This window comes from Diceros bicornis, chromosome 19, assembly GCF_020826845.1.
Source record: "Diceros bicornis minor isolate mBicDic1 chromosome 19, mDicBic1.mat.cur, whole genome shotgun sequence".
Taxonomy (NCBI): domain Eukaryota; kingdom Metazoa; phylum Chordata; class Mammalia; order Perissodactyla; family Rhinocerotidae; genus Diceros; species Diceros bicornis.
This window is the reverse complement of record NC_080758.1, coordinates 40,740,106-40,757,479: the sequence shown is the minus strand read 5'-3', so window position 1 is coordinate 40,757,479 and position 17,374 is coordinate 40,740,106. Positions and strand designations below refer to the sequence as shown.

Below are 17,374 nucleotides of genomic sequence, written 5' to 3'. Positions count from 1 at the left end.
TTAATCTTTTTAAAGCAAATCATTCAGTAGTATTTAAACATTCATAATGTTGTGCCACCTCTACCTCTGTCTTGTTCCAAAATATTTTTATCTCCCCAAAGGGAACTCTATACCCATTAAGCAGTTGCTCTTCATTCCTTCCTCCCTCAACTCATGGCAACGACCAGTCTGTCTCTATGGCTTAACCTTCTGGGTATTTCATATAAATGGAATCATAACAATATGTGACCTTTTGTGTTTGGCTTCTTTCACTTAGCATGATGTTTTTAAGATTCATCCGCATGTATCAGTACTTCATTTTTTTTATGTGGAATATTATTCAAGATTATTCATGTATATACCACAATTTATCTGTTCATCCATGGATGGACATTTGAGTTGTTTCCACCTTTTTGCTATTGTGAATACTGCTTCTGTGAACATTCCTGTACAAGTATTTGTTTGAGCACCAAATTGCTGGGTCATATGCTAATTCTGTATTTAACTTTTTGTGAAACCAGCAAACTATTTCCACAGCAGCTGAACCATTTTACATTATCAACAGCAATGTACAAGGGTTATAATTTCTCCACATTCTTGCCAGCACTTGTTATTTTTTGTTTTTGTGGTTATAGCCATCCTCATGGGTGTGAACTGGTACCTCATTGTGGTTGCAATTTTCATTTGTCTAATGACTACAGATGTTGAACATCTTTTCATGTGCTTGTTGACCATTTGTATATTTTCTTCAGAGAAATGTCTATTGAAGTCTATTCAAGTCCTTTGCCCATTTTTTAATTGGTTCATTTTTTGGTTGTTATTGAATGTTGTAGGAGTTCTTCATATATTCTGGATACCATACTACTATTGCATTTCTCTGTAAGTCTGAAATTATGTCAAAATAAACACTTAAAAAGAAAAATAAATTGTAACTACCCCTGTGGTCTAATTGTCTTCCTCTTCTAGCCCTTTGACCATGCCTGCCCAGTACTCCCTACCTCCTACCCTGTTTCATTTTTCTCTACCATATTTACTTCTATCCCCTATGCCATCTGATTAATTTCTTATTGTCTGTCTCCCGTAGCTAGGATTGAGGCTCCACGTGGGCAAGGATATTATTCTATTTTGTTCACTGCTATATCTCCATGGTTTAGGTCAAGGATTAACAAACTATGGTCTAAAAGCCAAGTCTAGACTACTACCTGTTTTTGAATGGGCCACAGACTAAGAATGGGTTTTACTTTTCTAAATGGTTGAAAAAAGTCAAAAGAAGAATAGTATTTCATGATACCAGAAAATTATATGAAATACAAATTTCAATGTTTATAAATGAAGTTTTATTGGAACACAGTCATGCTCATTCGTTTGTGTATTTTCTCTGGCTGCTTTCGTGCTACAGAGGCAATGTTGAGTAGTTGTAGAATTGTCTTTGTGGCCTGCAAAGCCTGAACTATATAACATATCTGGCTCTTTACAGAAAAGATTTGCCTGGCATGTAGGTGTCCAATAAATATTTTTTGAATGAATGAATCTTAACCTACACTACTGCAGAGGAATCTAAATTGGAAATCTGCCAACAATCCAGTTCTTGAAAATTTGAGTTTCATTGGCTGCTAAACAAAAAAATCCCCAAATGATTTTTTGGTAATACATTTTCATTGGCCTCCCTTCATCCTGTAAATAATGAAAATTGATGATGACATACCAGGGAATTTGTAATTCTTAGGATAGTGTCAGGTAAGATAGATGGATTGCGCAGGTTTTACCAGTGTTAGTTTGAAAGAGACTATAACAACATGGAGTATAAAAACATCCTGTTTTTATTGCTCTATTTAAAAAAGTTTCAAGAATTAGTTTGTTTTAAAAGCTGTTTTTTTCCCCTTTCTCATCAGCTTTAGATTAATAAAGCCACGAGCTTATTAATGAAGGCAGTAATTAAAATAATTTTGGTATTTAGCACACTTAATTTTGATTAAGAAACTATATTATCACATAATTTCATTCATCTAGTGATGTTTTTGTTGAATTTGCATTTGAATAACAGGGTATGAATACTAATATATTAGTAATTTCCTATAGATGTCTAACTTCTCCTTAAAGGAAGATTGGAAATTGGACAAACATAAATCACTTTATATAAAAATGATTTTATGGTATGCCAGTCTCGTTTTTGTACAACATTTGAAAACTAAATTGTTTGCATCTGTAAGAGCTGTTAAAGAGGTCTCATAATAGATCCCTAGAGGTACAGTATACTCCATAGCCTTGCAAACAGTTCTTATTTTATTTTATGCTTTCAGCAAAGGACATTAAATGGGTAATACAGGTTGTGGTTTATAGTGAAAGAGTAATGCTTTGCAGATCTTTTGCTTGGCTTGGTGTTTCCAAATTTCATTAAGAGGGAAGGGTTTCCATGTCTTGGTGGGGGTGTAGCTCCTGACTTGCCTCTTGGCTTTCCCGCCATGTCTTTGCTGAGTTAAGCAGTCAAAGAGATCTTGCTTTGTTTAAAGCTTTGTTTCCTCTGAAAGTCATGAATAAGCTTAAAAAATATTTTGCCTTTAAAATTTCCTCTCTTGGAAACGGAAAATACTATTGCCTGAATTTATTTCATTGAAAAGATTAAATTAACACTAATTTTCCTGGCATTTCTCTAAAGGAGTAACCTGTAAGAATAAGTATCAGCTTTCTTAAGGGGTTATAGTTCACAATGATCAATTAGTCTACTTATATCTAGTTGTAATTAACTCCTGTTCATTCATTCTGCAAATATTTATTGAGTACCTACTGTGTGCCAAGCATTACTTTAGACTTTGGGATACAACGCTGAAACTTGTGGGGTTTACATTCTATGGGGAGAATTAGGTAAACAAAATTATGTATGATATCACGTAGTAAAAAGTGTCATAAAAAAGAATAAAATAGTAAGAGAAAAGAGAATAGTTGGCGAAAGTTGGGGAAATACTAAATGAGTAAGAGGAGGGCCCTCTGATATGTCATTTGAGCAGAGACATGAACCAAATATGGGGGAAAGCCATCCAAAGATGTTGAGAAAGAGAGCTTTTGGTTAGAGGGAAAAGTACTCCATTGTCCCTTCTTATCTCATTTCATTCTTTATAATACATTTCACCATGGGCCATCAGCTCAGTTGTTTATACATATGTATACATGTATGTTTCTGTGCATACACACACAATCTTTTATTTATTGACTCTCTACCCTACTAGAATCACTAAGCTCAGCATTTCAAAGGAATGCATGAACAAATGTGAAGGCGCTGAGGTGGGAGTGTTCTTGGTGTGCTCAGGGAATTGCAAGGAGGTCCATGGGGCTGGTGCATAGTAGGGGAGAGGGAAAGTAGGAGGGAATAAGTTGGGAGAGCTAGAGAGAGGCCAGGTCATGTAGGGCCTTGTAAATCTTGGCAATTAGCACTTTGGACTTGATTCTAAGTATGATGGAAAACCATTGTAGGTTTTTGAACAGGGGAGTGACAGGGTCTGACAGATTTTTAAAAGATTGCTGGCTACCGATTGGATGTAATGATTACTAGTTGTATAAAATGATTCAGGTCAGAAAATCAACAACAAATGACCACTTAAAAAGGTTATGTATATTATTTATAAGGGGAAAGTTAGTATATAGGATGATCAGTTTATACCAAGTGATAGGTACACTTTTTGGTCAGCTTTATTGAAGTATAATTTGTATACAACAAAAACTCACCAATTTTAAGTGTACAATTTGATGAGTTTTGACAAATGTGTACGATCATGTAACCACCAATACTATCATGATATATAACATTTCATTCAACCCAAATATTCCCTCATATGCCTGTCTGCAGTCGAACCCCTCCTCTCAGAGCCTTTGGCAACCACTATCTGCTTTTTATCACAATTTGGCCTTTTCTAGAATTTGGTATAAATAGAATCATATAATATGTGATCTTTTGTGACTGGCTTCTTTTACTTAGCGTAATGCATTTGAGATTCATCCATTTGTTGGATATATTAGGGGTTTGTTCCTTCTTTGCTGAGTAGTATTTCATTGTATTGATATATCACAATTTGTTTATCCATTTATCAGTTGATGGGTATTTGAGTTGTTTCCAGTATTTGGCTGTTCTCATTAAAGCTGATAGGAACATTTGAATACAAGTCTTTATGGGCACATATGCTTTCATTTTTCTTGGGTAAATACTTAGAAGTAAATTGCTGGATCTGTGGTAAGTGTATGCTTAACTTGAAAGAAAACTGCCAAACTATTTGCCATTTTCATTCTCACTAGCAATGTATGCGGGTTGCAGTTGTTCCACGTTCTTGCCAATACTCAGCATTGTTAGTACTCGGTGTTGTTAGTCTTTTTAATTTTAGCCATTTTAGTGGTTATGTAGTGGTATCTTGTGGTTTTAATTTGCATTTCCCTCATAACTAATGATGTTATGCATCTTTTCATCTGTTATTTGCAGTATTTACATAAAATTGTTTGCCCATTAAAAACGTTGGATTGTTTGTCTTACTGAGTTGTATGGATTTTTTATATATTTTGGATGCAAGTCCTTTACCTTTATGTTTTGTAAAATTTTTCTCCCAGGCTGTGGCTTGATTTTTTTTAAATAAAATTTTTATTTTAGAACAGTTTTAGATATACAGAAAAATTGAGAAGATAGTACAGGGAATTCCTATATACCCAGCATTTGATTTCCCCTATTATTAACATTTTACATTAGTCTGGAACATTTTTCACAAGTAATGAACCTATATGACACATTATTAAATAAAGTCCATACTTCATTCAGATTTCCTTATTTTTTACCTACTGTAAAGCCCTTTTTCTATTCCAAAGTGTTTTTCACCTAAGATGATTATATTTTTCATCTTCTAGAAGTTCAATTTATTTATTTTTTTAATAGATTCCTTTTCTTTCCTCCTTGTCCTCGTGTTTTCTTATACCTATTTGAACATACAGGGTATGTTTATGAAAGCTAGTTTAACATTGTTAGCTAACATAAGAATTATTTGCTAATTCTATCATCTGTGTCATTTCCGGGTCTGTTTTCATTGTTTCATCATTTCTTCTTGTTATAGGCCATATTTTTCTGCTGATTTGCCTGTCTGGTCTTGTTTGGTTTTATACTAAATGTTGTGAATTTACATTTTTGGGAGTTGGATATTGTATTTCTTTAAATATTGTAGGACTTTGTTCTGGGACACTGTTGTTAGTTTAAATGTTTGATCCTTTTGAGGCTAACTTTAAAACCTTGTTAGTGCAGGTCGTAGAGTGGTCTTGTTTCTAGGGCTAATTTGTCCCAACGCTTGAGGCATTACCTCCTGAGACTTTCCCTGATGTCCTCACTCTGGCTGATGGGAACATGACCTGTTCCCATCTCTGTGTGAGCTCCAGAAATTGTTCAGCTTACTGTTTTCCAGAGGTTCTTTCTTTGGCCTTGGTAGTTTCCTCACAAGTATGTGTGGACTAATACTTATTTAAGGACTCAAGGTGCCTATGGGTCTCTGGAGCTCTCTGTGTGTAGCTCTCTCCTCTTTATACCCTGTGCTGCATATTCTAGCCTTTCTGGCCTCCTTGAATTCATAACTTTGTCTTCTCAACTCTGGAAGAACATTGGTTCCTTTTTGGGTTTCTCTTCCCTGTACTGTGGCTTGGAAAATATCTCTTAGGAATTAAGTTGAAGCACCTGACTTGTGTCTCTTCTCTCAGGATCACAGTCCTGGGCTGGCTATTGAGTGAAGTCTGTTTCATATATTTTGTCTGATTTTCTAGTTAGGAGGACAAATATCCTTATTATGCCTTCATAGTCAGAAGCAGAAGTTCAGTAGATACACTTTTGAAGTTCGAAATGTATTTTGAAGTAGGAGAAATATTTTTGAAAAAAAATTGCTTCTTGGCTATCCTTTGGTTTTCTTATATATATATATATATATATATATTTTTTTTTTTTTTTGCTGAGGAAGATTTGCCCTGAGCTAACATCCTTGCCAATCTTCCTTTTTTTTCACCTGAGGAAGATTAGCCCTGAGCCAGTATGTGTGCCAGTCTTCCTCTACATTTTATATGTGGTACACGACCACTGCATGGCTGGTGAGTAGAGTAGGTCCACGTCTGGGATCTGAACCCATGAACCTGGGCCACCGAGTGGAGTGCGTGGAACTTTAACCACTCGGCTATGGGGCCGGACCCTCTTATGTGTTTTTAAAATGTCAAATTTAAACCATCATGCAAGAGTCATTTTTAGAATAGCTTATTAGTTTGTTCAGTTTGTGATTTCTAACTTGATATTATGTTGAAATTAATTTTGTAGAGCTAATGATTAGCTGATATATCCCATTTCAAAGATTGTTGAGATAGTGTATATACTATTGTGATCTAGTATGTGTATTTTGGGAATTACTAAATATGGATGCTTTACATTTTTCTCACATTTCACTTCCTTTCTTGCATACTTTGAAGGATTTACGTGATTAGGGAAGGGAGGTTATGGAGTGTAAAAAAAACCTCTTGTAATATGGTGGTAATTTACTTGTACTTACAATCTCTCTGTTCTGTGCTATAGAGACTTCTGACCTGGATTTTTATACTTTTTATTTTTATTTATTTATTTTTTTAATAATTTTATTTATTTATTTTTTTTCCCCCAAAGCCCCAGTAGATAGTTGTATGTCATAGCTGCACATCCTTCTAGTTGCTGTATGTGAGACGCGGCCTCAGCATGGCTGGAGAAGCGGTGCGTTGGTGCGTGCCCGGATCCGAACCCCGGGCCGCCAGCAGTGGAGCGCGTGCACTTAACCGCTAAGCCACGGGGCCGGCCCTATACTTTTTAATATATGAAATAAACCAGGGCAAGAATTCAGTCTTCATCTCTTTTCTTTTTTTATTTATTTTTTTGTGAGAAAGATCAGCCCTGAGCTAACATCCATGCCAGTCCTCCTCTTTTTGCTGAGGAAGACTAGCCCTGGGCTAGCATCCGTGCCTATCTTCCTCCACTTTATATGGGGCATTGCCACAGCATGGCCTGACAAGCGGTGCATCGGTGCGCGCCCGGGATCCGAACCTGGGCCGCCAGCAGCGGAACGCGGGCACTTAACCACTAAGCCACGGGGCCGGCCCCAAGTCTTCATCTCTTTTAAGCCATAATCTTTCTTTAATGTAATCTCTTTCCCAAGATTTAGTTGTGAACTTGATTTAGCCAGAATATTCACTGAGAAGGCCTTTTTCCAACTCATTATGCCTAATTATGCACGCTCTTCCCTCCATTTTATAAAATGCCTTTTTAAATTAATAGTTTTATTTATCTCCCAAGTTTGAAAATTCTGGTCCTTTTCTTTTTCTTTCTTCTTTTCTTTTCCTACTGCTATAATTCCACACTAAAAGGTCAATATTTCAAGCCTACATTGTAAAATAGCCTCCAATTTGTTCTCTCTGATTTCAGTCTCCTCCGCTTTCTTTTCATACAATATATGAATGTCAGTTTATGTTTCCTTATACCCATCTTGACTTTCTCTTGTACAGAAAGCTTGACTGGCGTATCACTGTTTTCCAAATCAAGTCCAGGCTCTGATGAGTGGCATGGGGCAGCTCTCCGTAATTGGCTCCAGCCAGCCCTTTGGGCTGAATGTGTCTTCTGTGACTCTGACACTTTCCCACTGCCTACATGTTGCTCACATCATATCCACCAACTGGAATTTTCTAGCCTCCTGACTAGTTTTTGCTCTTGTTTTATATCCTTCAAGAAGCCTGTTAACTTCTCCATCTCATAGTGGGCCATTTCCTTTTGAGTCCTCAAAGTATTTATTGTCTGTATCACTCATTTTTCTATTTAATTATACAACCCTTTTGTTATTTTCCACCCTTTGATCGTATTTTTAAAATTCTGTGGACAATTAGATTGTCTAACTGCATTAGGACAAAAGTCCTGGTCTCAAATCCCTGACCCCTGTGCTCAGGTTATAGGGACATATTAAGAAGGTCTTAATGTTGCAGTCAGTTTTCCTTGGGTCTGGCAGAAATCCACGAAACTAGGGACGTTGGTAGGTGATTTTGGGCATTTAGTGATCTTTAGGTTGATCCAGAATTGCCCTGGTTTCCTAGGTAATATTGGTCTTACCTTAGAACAGAGTTAATTTTCCGGATTGACTGAGACTTCTGACTCAGATATTCTCTTGCATATGGGTATTTAGTATCCCAGCACCATTTCTGGAAAAGATTATCCTTTCTTTATTGAGTTGTTTTGGCATCCTTGTTGAATTGACCATAAAGGTAAGGCTTATTTCTGGACTCTCAATTCTATTGCATCAATCTATAGGTTCATCCTTAGTTATATGTCTATATCACACTGTCTTGATTACTGTAGTTTTGTAGTAAGTTATAAAACCTGGAAGTGTGAGCCCTCCAATTTTGTTTTTCTTTTCAAGATTGTTTTGGCTATTCTGAGTCCCTTGCGTTGCCATATAAATTTTAGGATTAGTTTGTCAATTTCTGCAAAAAAAGGCAGCTAGGATTTGATAAGGGATTGTGTTGAATCAGATTAATTTGGGGAGTATTGCCATCTTGAAGATATTAAGCCTTCTGATCTATGTACATAGATGTCCTTTCATTTATTTAGGTCCTCTTTAATTTTTTTTTCAACGTTTTGTAGTTTTCAGTGTGCAAGTCGTACACTTCTTTTGTTAAATTTATTCCTAAGTATTTTATTCTTTTTGATGTTATTGTAAATTGAATTGTTTTCTTAATTTCATTTTTGGATTGTTCATTGCTAATGTCTAGAAATACAGTTGATTTTTATATATTGATCTTGTGTTTTGCAACCCTGTTGAACTCATCAGTTCTAATAGTTTTTTAGTGGAGTCTTTAGGATTTTTTGTATACAGCAAGATCATGACATCTTCAAATAGAGATAATTTTACTTCTTTCTTTCCTGTGTAGATGCATTTTATTTCTTTTACTTGCCTAATTGTCCTGTCCAGAATATCCAGCATAATGTTGGATAGAAGTGGTGAGAGTCAACATTGCTGTATTGTGCCTGATCTTAGGGGAAAACATTCAGTCTTTCATGATTATTTGTAATGTTAGCTCTGGACTTTTTATAGCTGCTCTTTATCATGTTAAGGAAATTCCCTTCTATTTCTAGTTTTTTGAGTGTTTTTCTTATGAAAGAGTTTTGGATTTTTTCAAATGCTCTTTCTGTGTCTATTGATACGATCACTTTTTTTGTCCTTTATTTTATTAACATGGTTTGTTACATTGATTTTCAGATAGTAAACCAAATTTGCTTTCCTGAGATCTCTTTTGTTCCTGGTGTATAATCCTTTTATGTTTTGCTGAATTTGGTTTGCTAATATTTCCTTGAGGATTTTTGTGTCAATATTCACAAGGTATAATGGTCTGTAGGTTTTTTTCCTCGTAATGTCTTTGTTTTCCTTTGGAATCACAGTAGTATTGTTATCATACAATGAGTTGGAAAGTGTTGTTTCTAGTTTTGGGAACGGTTTATGAAGGATTGACATTAAATTTTCTTTAAGACTAATGGTATTTTAATTTTTGTTTTTATCTTTTAGGATTCTCCTTTTACAAATGCAGGAATGGGATCTAATCTAAATCTCTTGGGTGAAATTGAGTGTGATGCCAGCATAATGGATGGAAAATCCTTAAATTTTGGAGCTGTTGGAGCACTTAGTGGTATGTGGACATTATAATGCACTATCTGTATTTGCAAAACTATGAATATTACCATTTCATGCCTCCTAAAGACTTAGTCCAATCTTTTCCACCATTTTTGCTTGGAATAGTTGAAAACAAACATTTTTTGTTTTACCAAATTTAAAACATGAAATCTTAGATACAAATAATTTTAAAACAGTGAAATGACTTATGTCCAAGTCTTTGGTAGAGTTTGGTCATTTTCCTCCATCCGCTCAAGAGGTACAGACAGTTAAAATGTGAGTTAGCATGTTCAGGTACTTTTTCAATTATTTGAAATACACAAATAGTATATTTTTATTGTTAAAAAATTCAAATAATATAAATAAAATTTACCTTTGATGTTGCAAATCTTTCCTTCCCATCCTTCTCTCCTTGGGAGGTTTAACCAGTAAAATACAGTGCACATTATCTATATTTTTATGCAATAGAAACATAGTTTTGCACATTTTTTAAAAAATAAATGTATATATTATTATGAAACTTTCTTTTTTTCCTTAAGTACGATGTCTTGGGGACTTTTTCCATGTCAGTACATATAAGATATGTGTAATGCTTTACAATTCATTTATTAAAGCAAAATATACATGAAAAGCACAGATTTCAAGTGTAAAGCTTCATGAATTTTTAGATGTATATAGTTATGTAAAACACCACCTAGATCAAGACATAAAACATTTTCATGTGAAACTATAGAACATTTCCATAATCCCAGAAGGGTTCTTTATGCCTTTTCCTAGTCCATACCTCTTGTACCCTACTCCTACCCCACCTTTCCCCTAATCCTGACTTTAGGCATCATAGATAAATTTGCCTGTTCCTGAAATTCATATAAATGGAATTATACATCTCTGTGTCTGGTTTCTATTGCTTAGCATTATGCCTGTGTGATTGATAAATGTTTTGTGTCTCAGTAGTTTTTTCCTTTTTATTATTTAGTAGTATTTTATTGCATAAATGTATAATAACTTATTTATATATTCTCCTTAGTGGACGTTTGAATAGTTTCTAGTTTTTGACTGTTGTGAAAAAGCTCCAGTGAATATTCTTTTATGTGTCTTTTGGTAGGCATATGTACTTATTTATCTTGGGTATAAACCTAGGATTTGGAATGATAAGTTTAGGTGTGTATGTGCTTTGCTTTAGTAGATAACTGCCAGACAGTTTTCAAAAACAGTTGTTACAAGCCTTACTCCCACCAGCAGTGTATGAGCATTTCACTTACTCTATATCCTTGCCAATGTTTGGTATTGTTATTCTTTTTAAAATTCAGTCACTTTGATATGTGTGCAGTGGTATTATTGTTTTAATTTGAGTTTCCATGGTGTCTAATGCTACTGAGAACCTTTTGTTCACAACCTTTTGTTGTGCAGCGTGTGTTCAAGTCTTTTGCTTTTTTTTTTTGCTTTAGGAAGATTCACCCTGAGCTAACGTCTGTTGCCAATCCTCCTCTTTTTCTGCTTAAGGAAGATTAGCCCTGAGCTAACATCTGTGCCAGTCTTCCTCTATTTTGTATGTGGGTCGCTGCCACAGGATGGCTGACGAATGGTGTAGGTCCGTGCCCAGGATCTGAACCCGTGAACCTGGGCTGTCGAAGCAGGGTGTGCTGAACTTAACCACTGTGCCATGGGGCGGCTCCACTTTTGCATATTTTTTATTGGATTATCTTTATTATTGATTTGTTAGAGTACTTTATATATTTTAGATACATACCTGTGTCAGATACGTGTATTGTGAATATCTCCTCCCAGTCCGTGACTCACCTTTTCACTCTCTTAATGCTGTCTTTTGATAAACTGAAGTTTTTAATTCCAGTGAACTGTAAGTTACCAACGCTTTATTTTATAGTTAATTCCTTTTGTATTTTGTTTAAGAAATCTTTGCCTACCCAAAGTTATGAAGATACTCTCCATCGTTTTCTTTTAGTAGTTCTATTGTTTTTTACCCTTCACATTTAGCTCTGTTATCAGGCTCAGATTAATTTTAGTATACGTGAGATAGAAGCCGACATTAATTTTTTTCCTCTTTTGAGTATCCAAATGGTTCGTTGCCATTGTCAATGGAAGGAACAAATCTTTCCTCACAGAATTGTGTTGGCAAATCAGGTGACCGTATGTGTAATTGTTTCTGTACCCTCTATTCTAGTTCATTGATCTATTTATTGCCAGTGCCACACTGTTTTGATTACTGTAGCTTTATATTCTTTATATTTAAGAATATAAATTTTTATATTCTTGATATCTGGTAATATAAGACTTCCAACTTCCTTTTTTTAAAGATTATATTGGCTATTCTAGGTCTTCTGCATTTTCATAAAATTTTTAGAATCAACTTCTTAATGTACATAGTAAAACCCTGCTGGGATTTTGATTGGTATTGCATTGAATGCATAGAACCATTTGTGGATAATTGATGTCTTAATATTGAGTCTTCCAGTCCATGAACATGTATATATATATTATTCATTTTTTTCTCAGCACTGTTTTATGGTTTTCAGTATAAATATCTTGTATATATTTTATTAGATTTATTCTAGATGTCTAGTATTTTTTGATGCTATTGTAAAGTATATTTATTTAAAATGTCAATATCTAATTGTTTTATTGTATTTAGAAACAGTTGAGTTTTATATAGTGGCCTTGTATTCACTGGCCTTGATAAATTAACTTATTAATTCTAGCATTAAAAAAATAGATTTCCTTGGAATTTCTATATACACAATCATATCACCTGTGAATAGTGGCAGTTTTGCTTTTTCCTTTCCAGTATTTAAATTTTTCATTTTTTCTTGCATTATTATACTGGCTATGACATCTAGTGCAGTGTTCAATATAAGTGGTGATAGTGTACGTCCTTGCTTTGTTCCTGACTTTAGAGGGAGAGGATTAAATATTTCACCATTCTGTATGCTGTTAGCTGTAGGATTTTCAGATACTCTTTATCAGATTGAGGAATTTCTCTTCTAATTTTAGATTGCTGATAGTTTTTATTATAAATGGGTATTGAATATCATTAAGTACTGTGGTTTTATTATAAGTGGGTATTGAATATCATTAAGTGCTTTTCTGCATCCATTGAGATATGGGTTTTTCTCTTTTATTTTGTTAAATATGATGAAATTTCTGCATAATTTTTGAGTGTTCCCTTCTTGGCATAAAGTCTTCTTGGTTGTAAGTTTTTATCTTTTTATATTCTCTTGGATTGGATTTGCTGATGTTTAAGATTTTTACATCTATGTTCATGTAATAGATTGGCTTTGATTTTCCTTTCTTACAATATTCTTTTCAGGTTTTGGAATCATGTTATGGCTGGCCTCATAAAATGAGGATTTTTTTTCTCTGTTTTTTTTCCCTCCCCAAAGCCCCAGTACATAGTTGTATATTCTAGTTGTAAGTCCTTCTAGTTCTTCTATGTGAGCCGTTGCCACAGCATGGCAACTGACTGATGGGTGGTGTGGTTCCATGACCGGAAAATGAACCCGGGCCACCAAAGCAGTGAGAGCACCGAACTTGAACCACTAGACCATCAGGGCTGGCTCTTTTCTCTATGTTTTGAAAGAGTTTGTATATGATTGGAATGATTTCTTTTTAATTGTTTGCAAGAATGTATTAGTTATTCTAAATTAGTGGAGCTTTCTTTGTGGGACTTTTAAAAAATGGGATTCAGTTTCTCTGATGGTTATAAGATTATCTGTATTTTCTTTTTCTCATGTGTGTTTTTCAAAGAATTTGTCTTTTTCATATGAGTTGTCAAATTTATTTGCCTAAAGACTTTTTAGTTAGCTTTTTTTTTTTTTGATTTCTTGTTTAATTTCACTGTGTTCAGAGAACAAACTCTGTATGATTTCAATCCCATGGAGCTTTTTGAGACTCTATGGCCTAGGTTATGGTGTGTTTTCATAAATGTTCCATGTGAACTTTTAAAGAGTATGTAGTCTGCACTTGTTGGGTGCATGTTCTATATATGTCACTTAGGTCTATTTGGTTATTCATTTGTTCCAATCTTCTATATCCTTTCTGATTTTTGTGATAGGTAAGAAAGAGTATTTCAGTTAGTTTTAATTTCTTTTATTATGAAATTTTATTGGTATTTAATGAAATGTCGTATGTTTAAAGGCCATTAGCATTTCTTTGTGAACTGACTGTTCGTACCTCTTGTGTTGCTTGCCTTTTTTTTTTTTTTTTGGTGAGGAAGATCGGCCCTGAGCTAACATCTGCCCATCCTCCTCTTTTTTCTGAGGAAGACTGGCCTTGGGCTAACATCCACGCTCATTTTCCTCCACTTGATATGGGACACCACCACAGCATGGCCTGACAAGTGGTGCGTGGGTGCGCGCCTGGGATCCGAACCAGTGAACCCTGGGCTGCCGCAGCGGAGCGCGCACTTAATCGCTTGCGCCACCTGGCCAGCCCCTGTTGCTTGCCTTTTAACTCTATTTATAATGTGCTTTATTATATTGGAATTTAAAATTTTTATCTGTCAAACTTATTACTTTCTTTTTTGCGGCTTTTCTATTTTGCATTTCTTAAGATTTCTTTCTCTTGTGATTGTAAGTATAGTCACCTATATTTTCTTCTAATATGCATATAATTATTTTTCATTTGACTCTTGAACGCATTGTTTGTTTTGTCTGAAATGACCAACAAATTGTCCTACATAATTTATTGAATAACAACAATAATAACTACCATTTATTGGGTGACTATTATGTGCTATTTATTGTTCTCCAGTAGTTTATATATATTAAATAATTTAGTTCTCATAATAACCTTATGAGGTCAGTACTTTTATCCCCTTTCTACAGATGAGGAAACTGAGACACAGGAGAGATTTAGTAATTTGTCCAAGGTTACTATATCAACCTGGGTCCAACTCAAGAGAGAGTAACCATGCAGTAGTTTAAATAGGAGAAATTTAATATAAAGAATTATTAAACAGTGATAGGAGAGTAACTATATAAAGATGGAAAGAGAACTCAAAGTGTGTCTTAAGGCAGAGGCAGAATACCCAAGTAAGGATAAACTTGGAAGGGGGTTCAGACCTTGTTGAAGAAAGTGTGGTTACATCCCACTGTTTGGCAGAGAAGTTATTGGGTCACCCATGCCACAGTCACTGTGAGAGCAGGAACAATCCTGGGGGACACAGGCGAGCTCATGCTGGTAGGTGGGCACACAGAGGTCAGGAAGCCATGGGAATTAAACCTCTGTTGTACAGGGTAAAGATTGGGCTTTTGGCTCACTAGAGAGCTATCCCCATGGGACACTTTGCCATGTGTGCCTGGGGACTGAGGAGAAGGTGTGGGGATCAGTGACTTGAGCTAGCCACAGTACTGTTATTTCTGGGGCTTTCAGCTGTGCTGCCGTGGCCTGAATCAGGAGCTGGGGAAAACATGTGGTGGCCAAGTGCTGGAGAAAGCTGCACCCTGCAGGCACTTAGTATTGGAGAATACCATGTGGGCCAACTAGTGGAGAAAAACTGGTACTCTCTAGGAGCCTGGCTTGTATAAGTCACACTTTTTTCCTCCTGTAGTGTGTCTCCAGTGCCCTCTACTGACAAAGCTTACCAGTGTGTCAGCTGGCAAAGGAAACATATTTAAAAGGCCCATATCCATTTTCACAGATCAGGCAACAAAGGGTGAATTTGTAACTGAGAGGCAATAAATTGATAGCAGGTACAGTTATAAAAGTCTGATTCCCATCACTCTGTGTTCTTTCTACTTCTCATATGTAGTCTATCCTTTTCCTACTCATTTGAAATACTATCTATATTATGCATTAGATATCTAAGTTTACATATGTCTGTGTCTGAACTTTAGCTTTATTCTATTCTACTGATATATTTGTCTATTTTATATCCAAACCACACTGTTTTAATCGAATAGCTTTTAATAAGAAATGGTATCTTGTAGGGTGAATACCTCCTCATTGTTTTCCGAAGTTTTCTCTTCCTGATGAATTTAAGAGTCAGCTTGTCATACATAATAGAAATCCTTTTGAAGTTTTGATGGAGAATATATAGATTTGAATTAATGTTAATTTGGCAATTATTTGGCAATGATACAGTATTGAATCATTGAATACTAAATATACAGAAATGTATTTTAAGAGTTAGTACAGAGATCTGAGCTTTTCCTTCCTTTGCTATGTCAACTTTTTTTGTGTGTGTGACAGAAGTTTTTTGTATTTAGCTAAATATCTAGTTAGTTTTGTTTTAAGTCAGTCTGGTGACCTTAATTTGAGTTTTAATAGTCTCTATTTCCTACTGCTAATTTCTTTTTGTATTAATAGTGTCCTGAGAGGCATCCATAGGTTAGTGGTTAAGGCCATGGTCTCTGGCATTAGCTGCCTCTGTTAAAATCTCAGTGCTGTGATCTTGTGCAGGTAACAACCCTCTGTGCAGATGTTGCCTCAGTACTCAGATAGGGTTCATAAGTGTACTTATGTGATAGACTTGAGGGATCGATTAGATAATCTCATACATTTAAGGGTTTGGCACTGGACCTGACACATAGATACTAAGTTACTGTCAGTCTTTTATCATCATCATCATCGTCATATTTATCGTTGTCATTGTCATCACAACAGTGTTTTTCACACTAATATTTACTGTCCTATTGTTCCTCCCAGATAAGCACCCTCTTCTCACTTTTCACATTCTGTTTTCCTTCCTGGAAACAATCTGAACCATATTTTAGGTTATAATCTCGTACGTACTTGGCTTCTTCTCCCTACCCTTACCCAATTTGTAGAATTTTCTCTTTATTCTGTCACTCTTGCAGGTGAGATTTGAAATTTTTGGCAATTAATTTTTCTCCCCAAGGTAAATTTGAAGCTGTTTGTAATCATGTTTATTTTTTAAAGAATATTCATGGTTTTGATAGGAGATGCCACATTTTCAGTTCATTTTTTCTGTTCTATTCTGAAATCTATTAAAAAGGAAACTACTTTAAACATGTATTATTTCAAATTCAGTCTTTGCTACTGTAGCACATAAGACATGAGAATGTATGTTTTATATTTGTTCTTTTCTCACATCTACTAGGTATTCATATATTTGTTGATTTGATCTGTATTGTTCCTGATAATTGTTTTCATTAGTATAAATAAAAGAAGACTTTTCCAAGATATTTAAAAGTTATTTTATTGAAATAGTCACAAAACTGAGTGGGAAACTTTAAGACATTTTCTGACTTCATTTTATGCCAATTTTATTTTATAGGAATCAAGAACCCAGTCTCTGTTGCGAACAGACTCCTGTGTGAAGGGCAGAAGGGCAAGCTCTCGGCCGGCCGAATTCCTCCCTGGTAACCACTTTGCTCTGCCTGACTTTTCCTGGGTCTTTGGTCTTGGGTGCATGCAGTGTTTGAAGGCTATTTTTATCTACAGAAGGCTGATGCTGTTGGTTAGACACCAACAGTAGCTTGCCTTTGAGAGGAAGACACACTCTGTTCTGTGATCTTGGAACATTTTATGTACTTGATAGGACTCTGAGTGGAATAGAATATTATGGGTTAAAGCAGAAAAGAGATCAGAGTTAATTTTTGGTTTTATAGTTGATTATAGAGATGTTTTTGCTATTACTAAGTGCTAAACTGGGGTCTTCTTATTATGAAACTTTAAAAGTATCCTACACATTTGAGTCCAGAGTCTGAACTAATTTTTAATTTTGGGAAGTTCTTAGAATA

General features: G+C 35.2%; 1 protein-coding gene across 15 annotated transcripts in view; it reads left to right on the top strand.

The window, feature by feature from the left end:
* TASP1 (taspase 1) overlaps positions 1-17,374 on the top strand; it is a 255,473-nt gene that overhangs the window by 27,685 nt on the left and 210,414 nt on the right. For all 15 annotated transcript variants that reach the window (XM_058563234.1, XM_058563237.1, XM_058563229.1 and 12 more), the window contains 2 exons: positions 9,549-9,669; positions 16,909-16,993. In XM_058563234.1, coding sequence (XP_058419217.1) covers positions 9,549-9,669; positions 16,909-16,993 — 206 coding nt within the window. The remainder of the gene's footprint in view (positions 1-9,548; positions 9,670-16,908; positions 16,994-17,374) is intronic.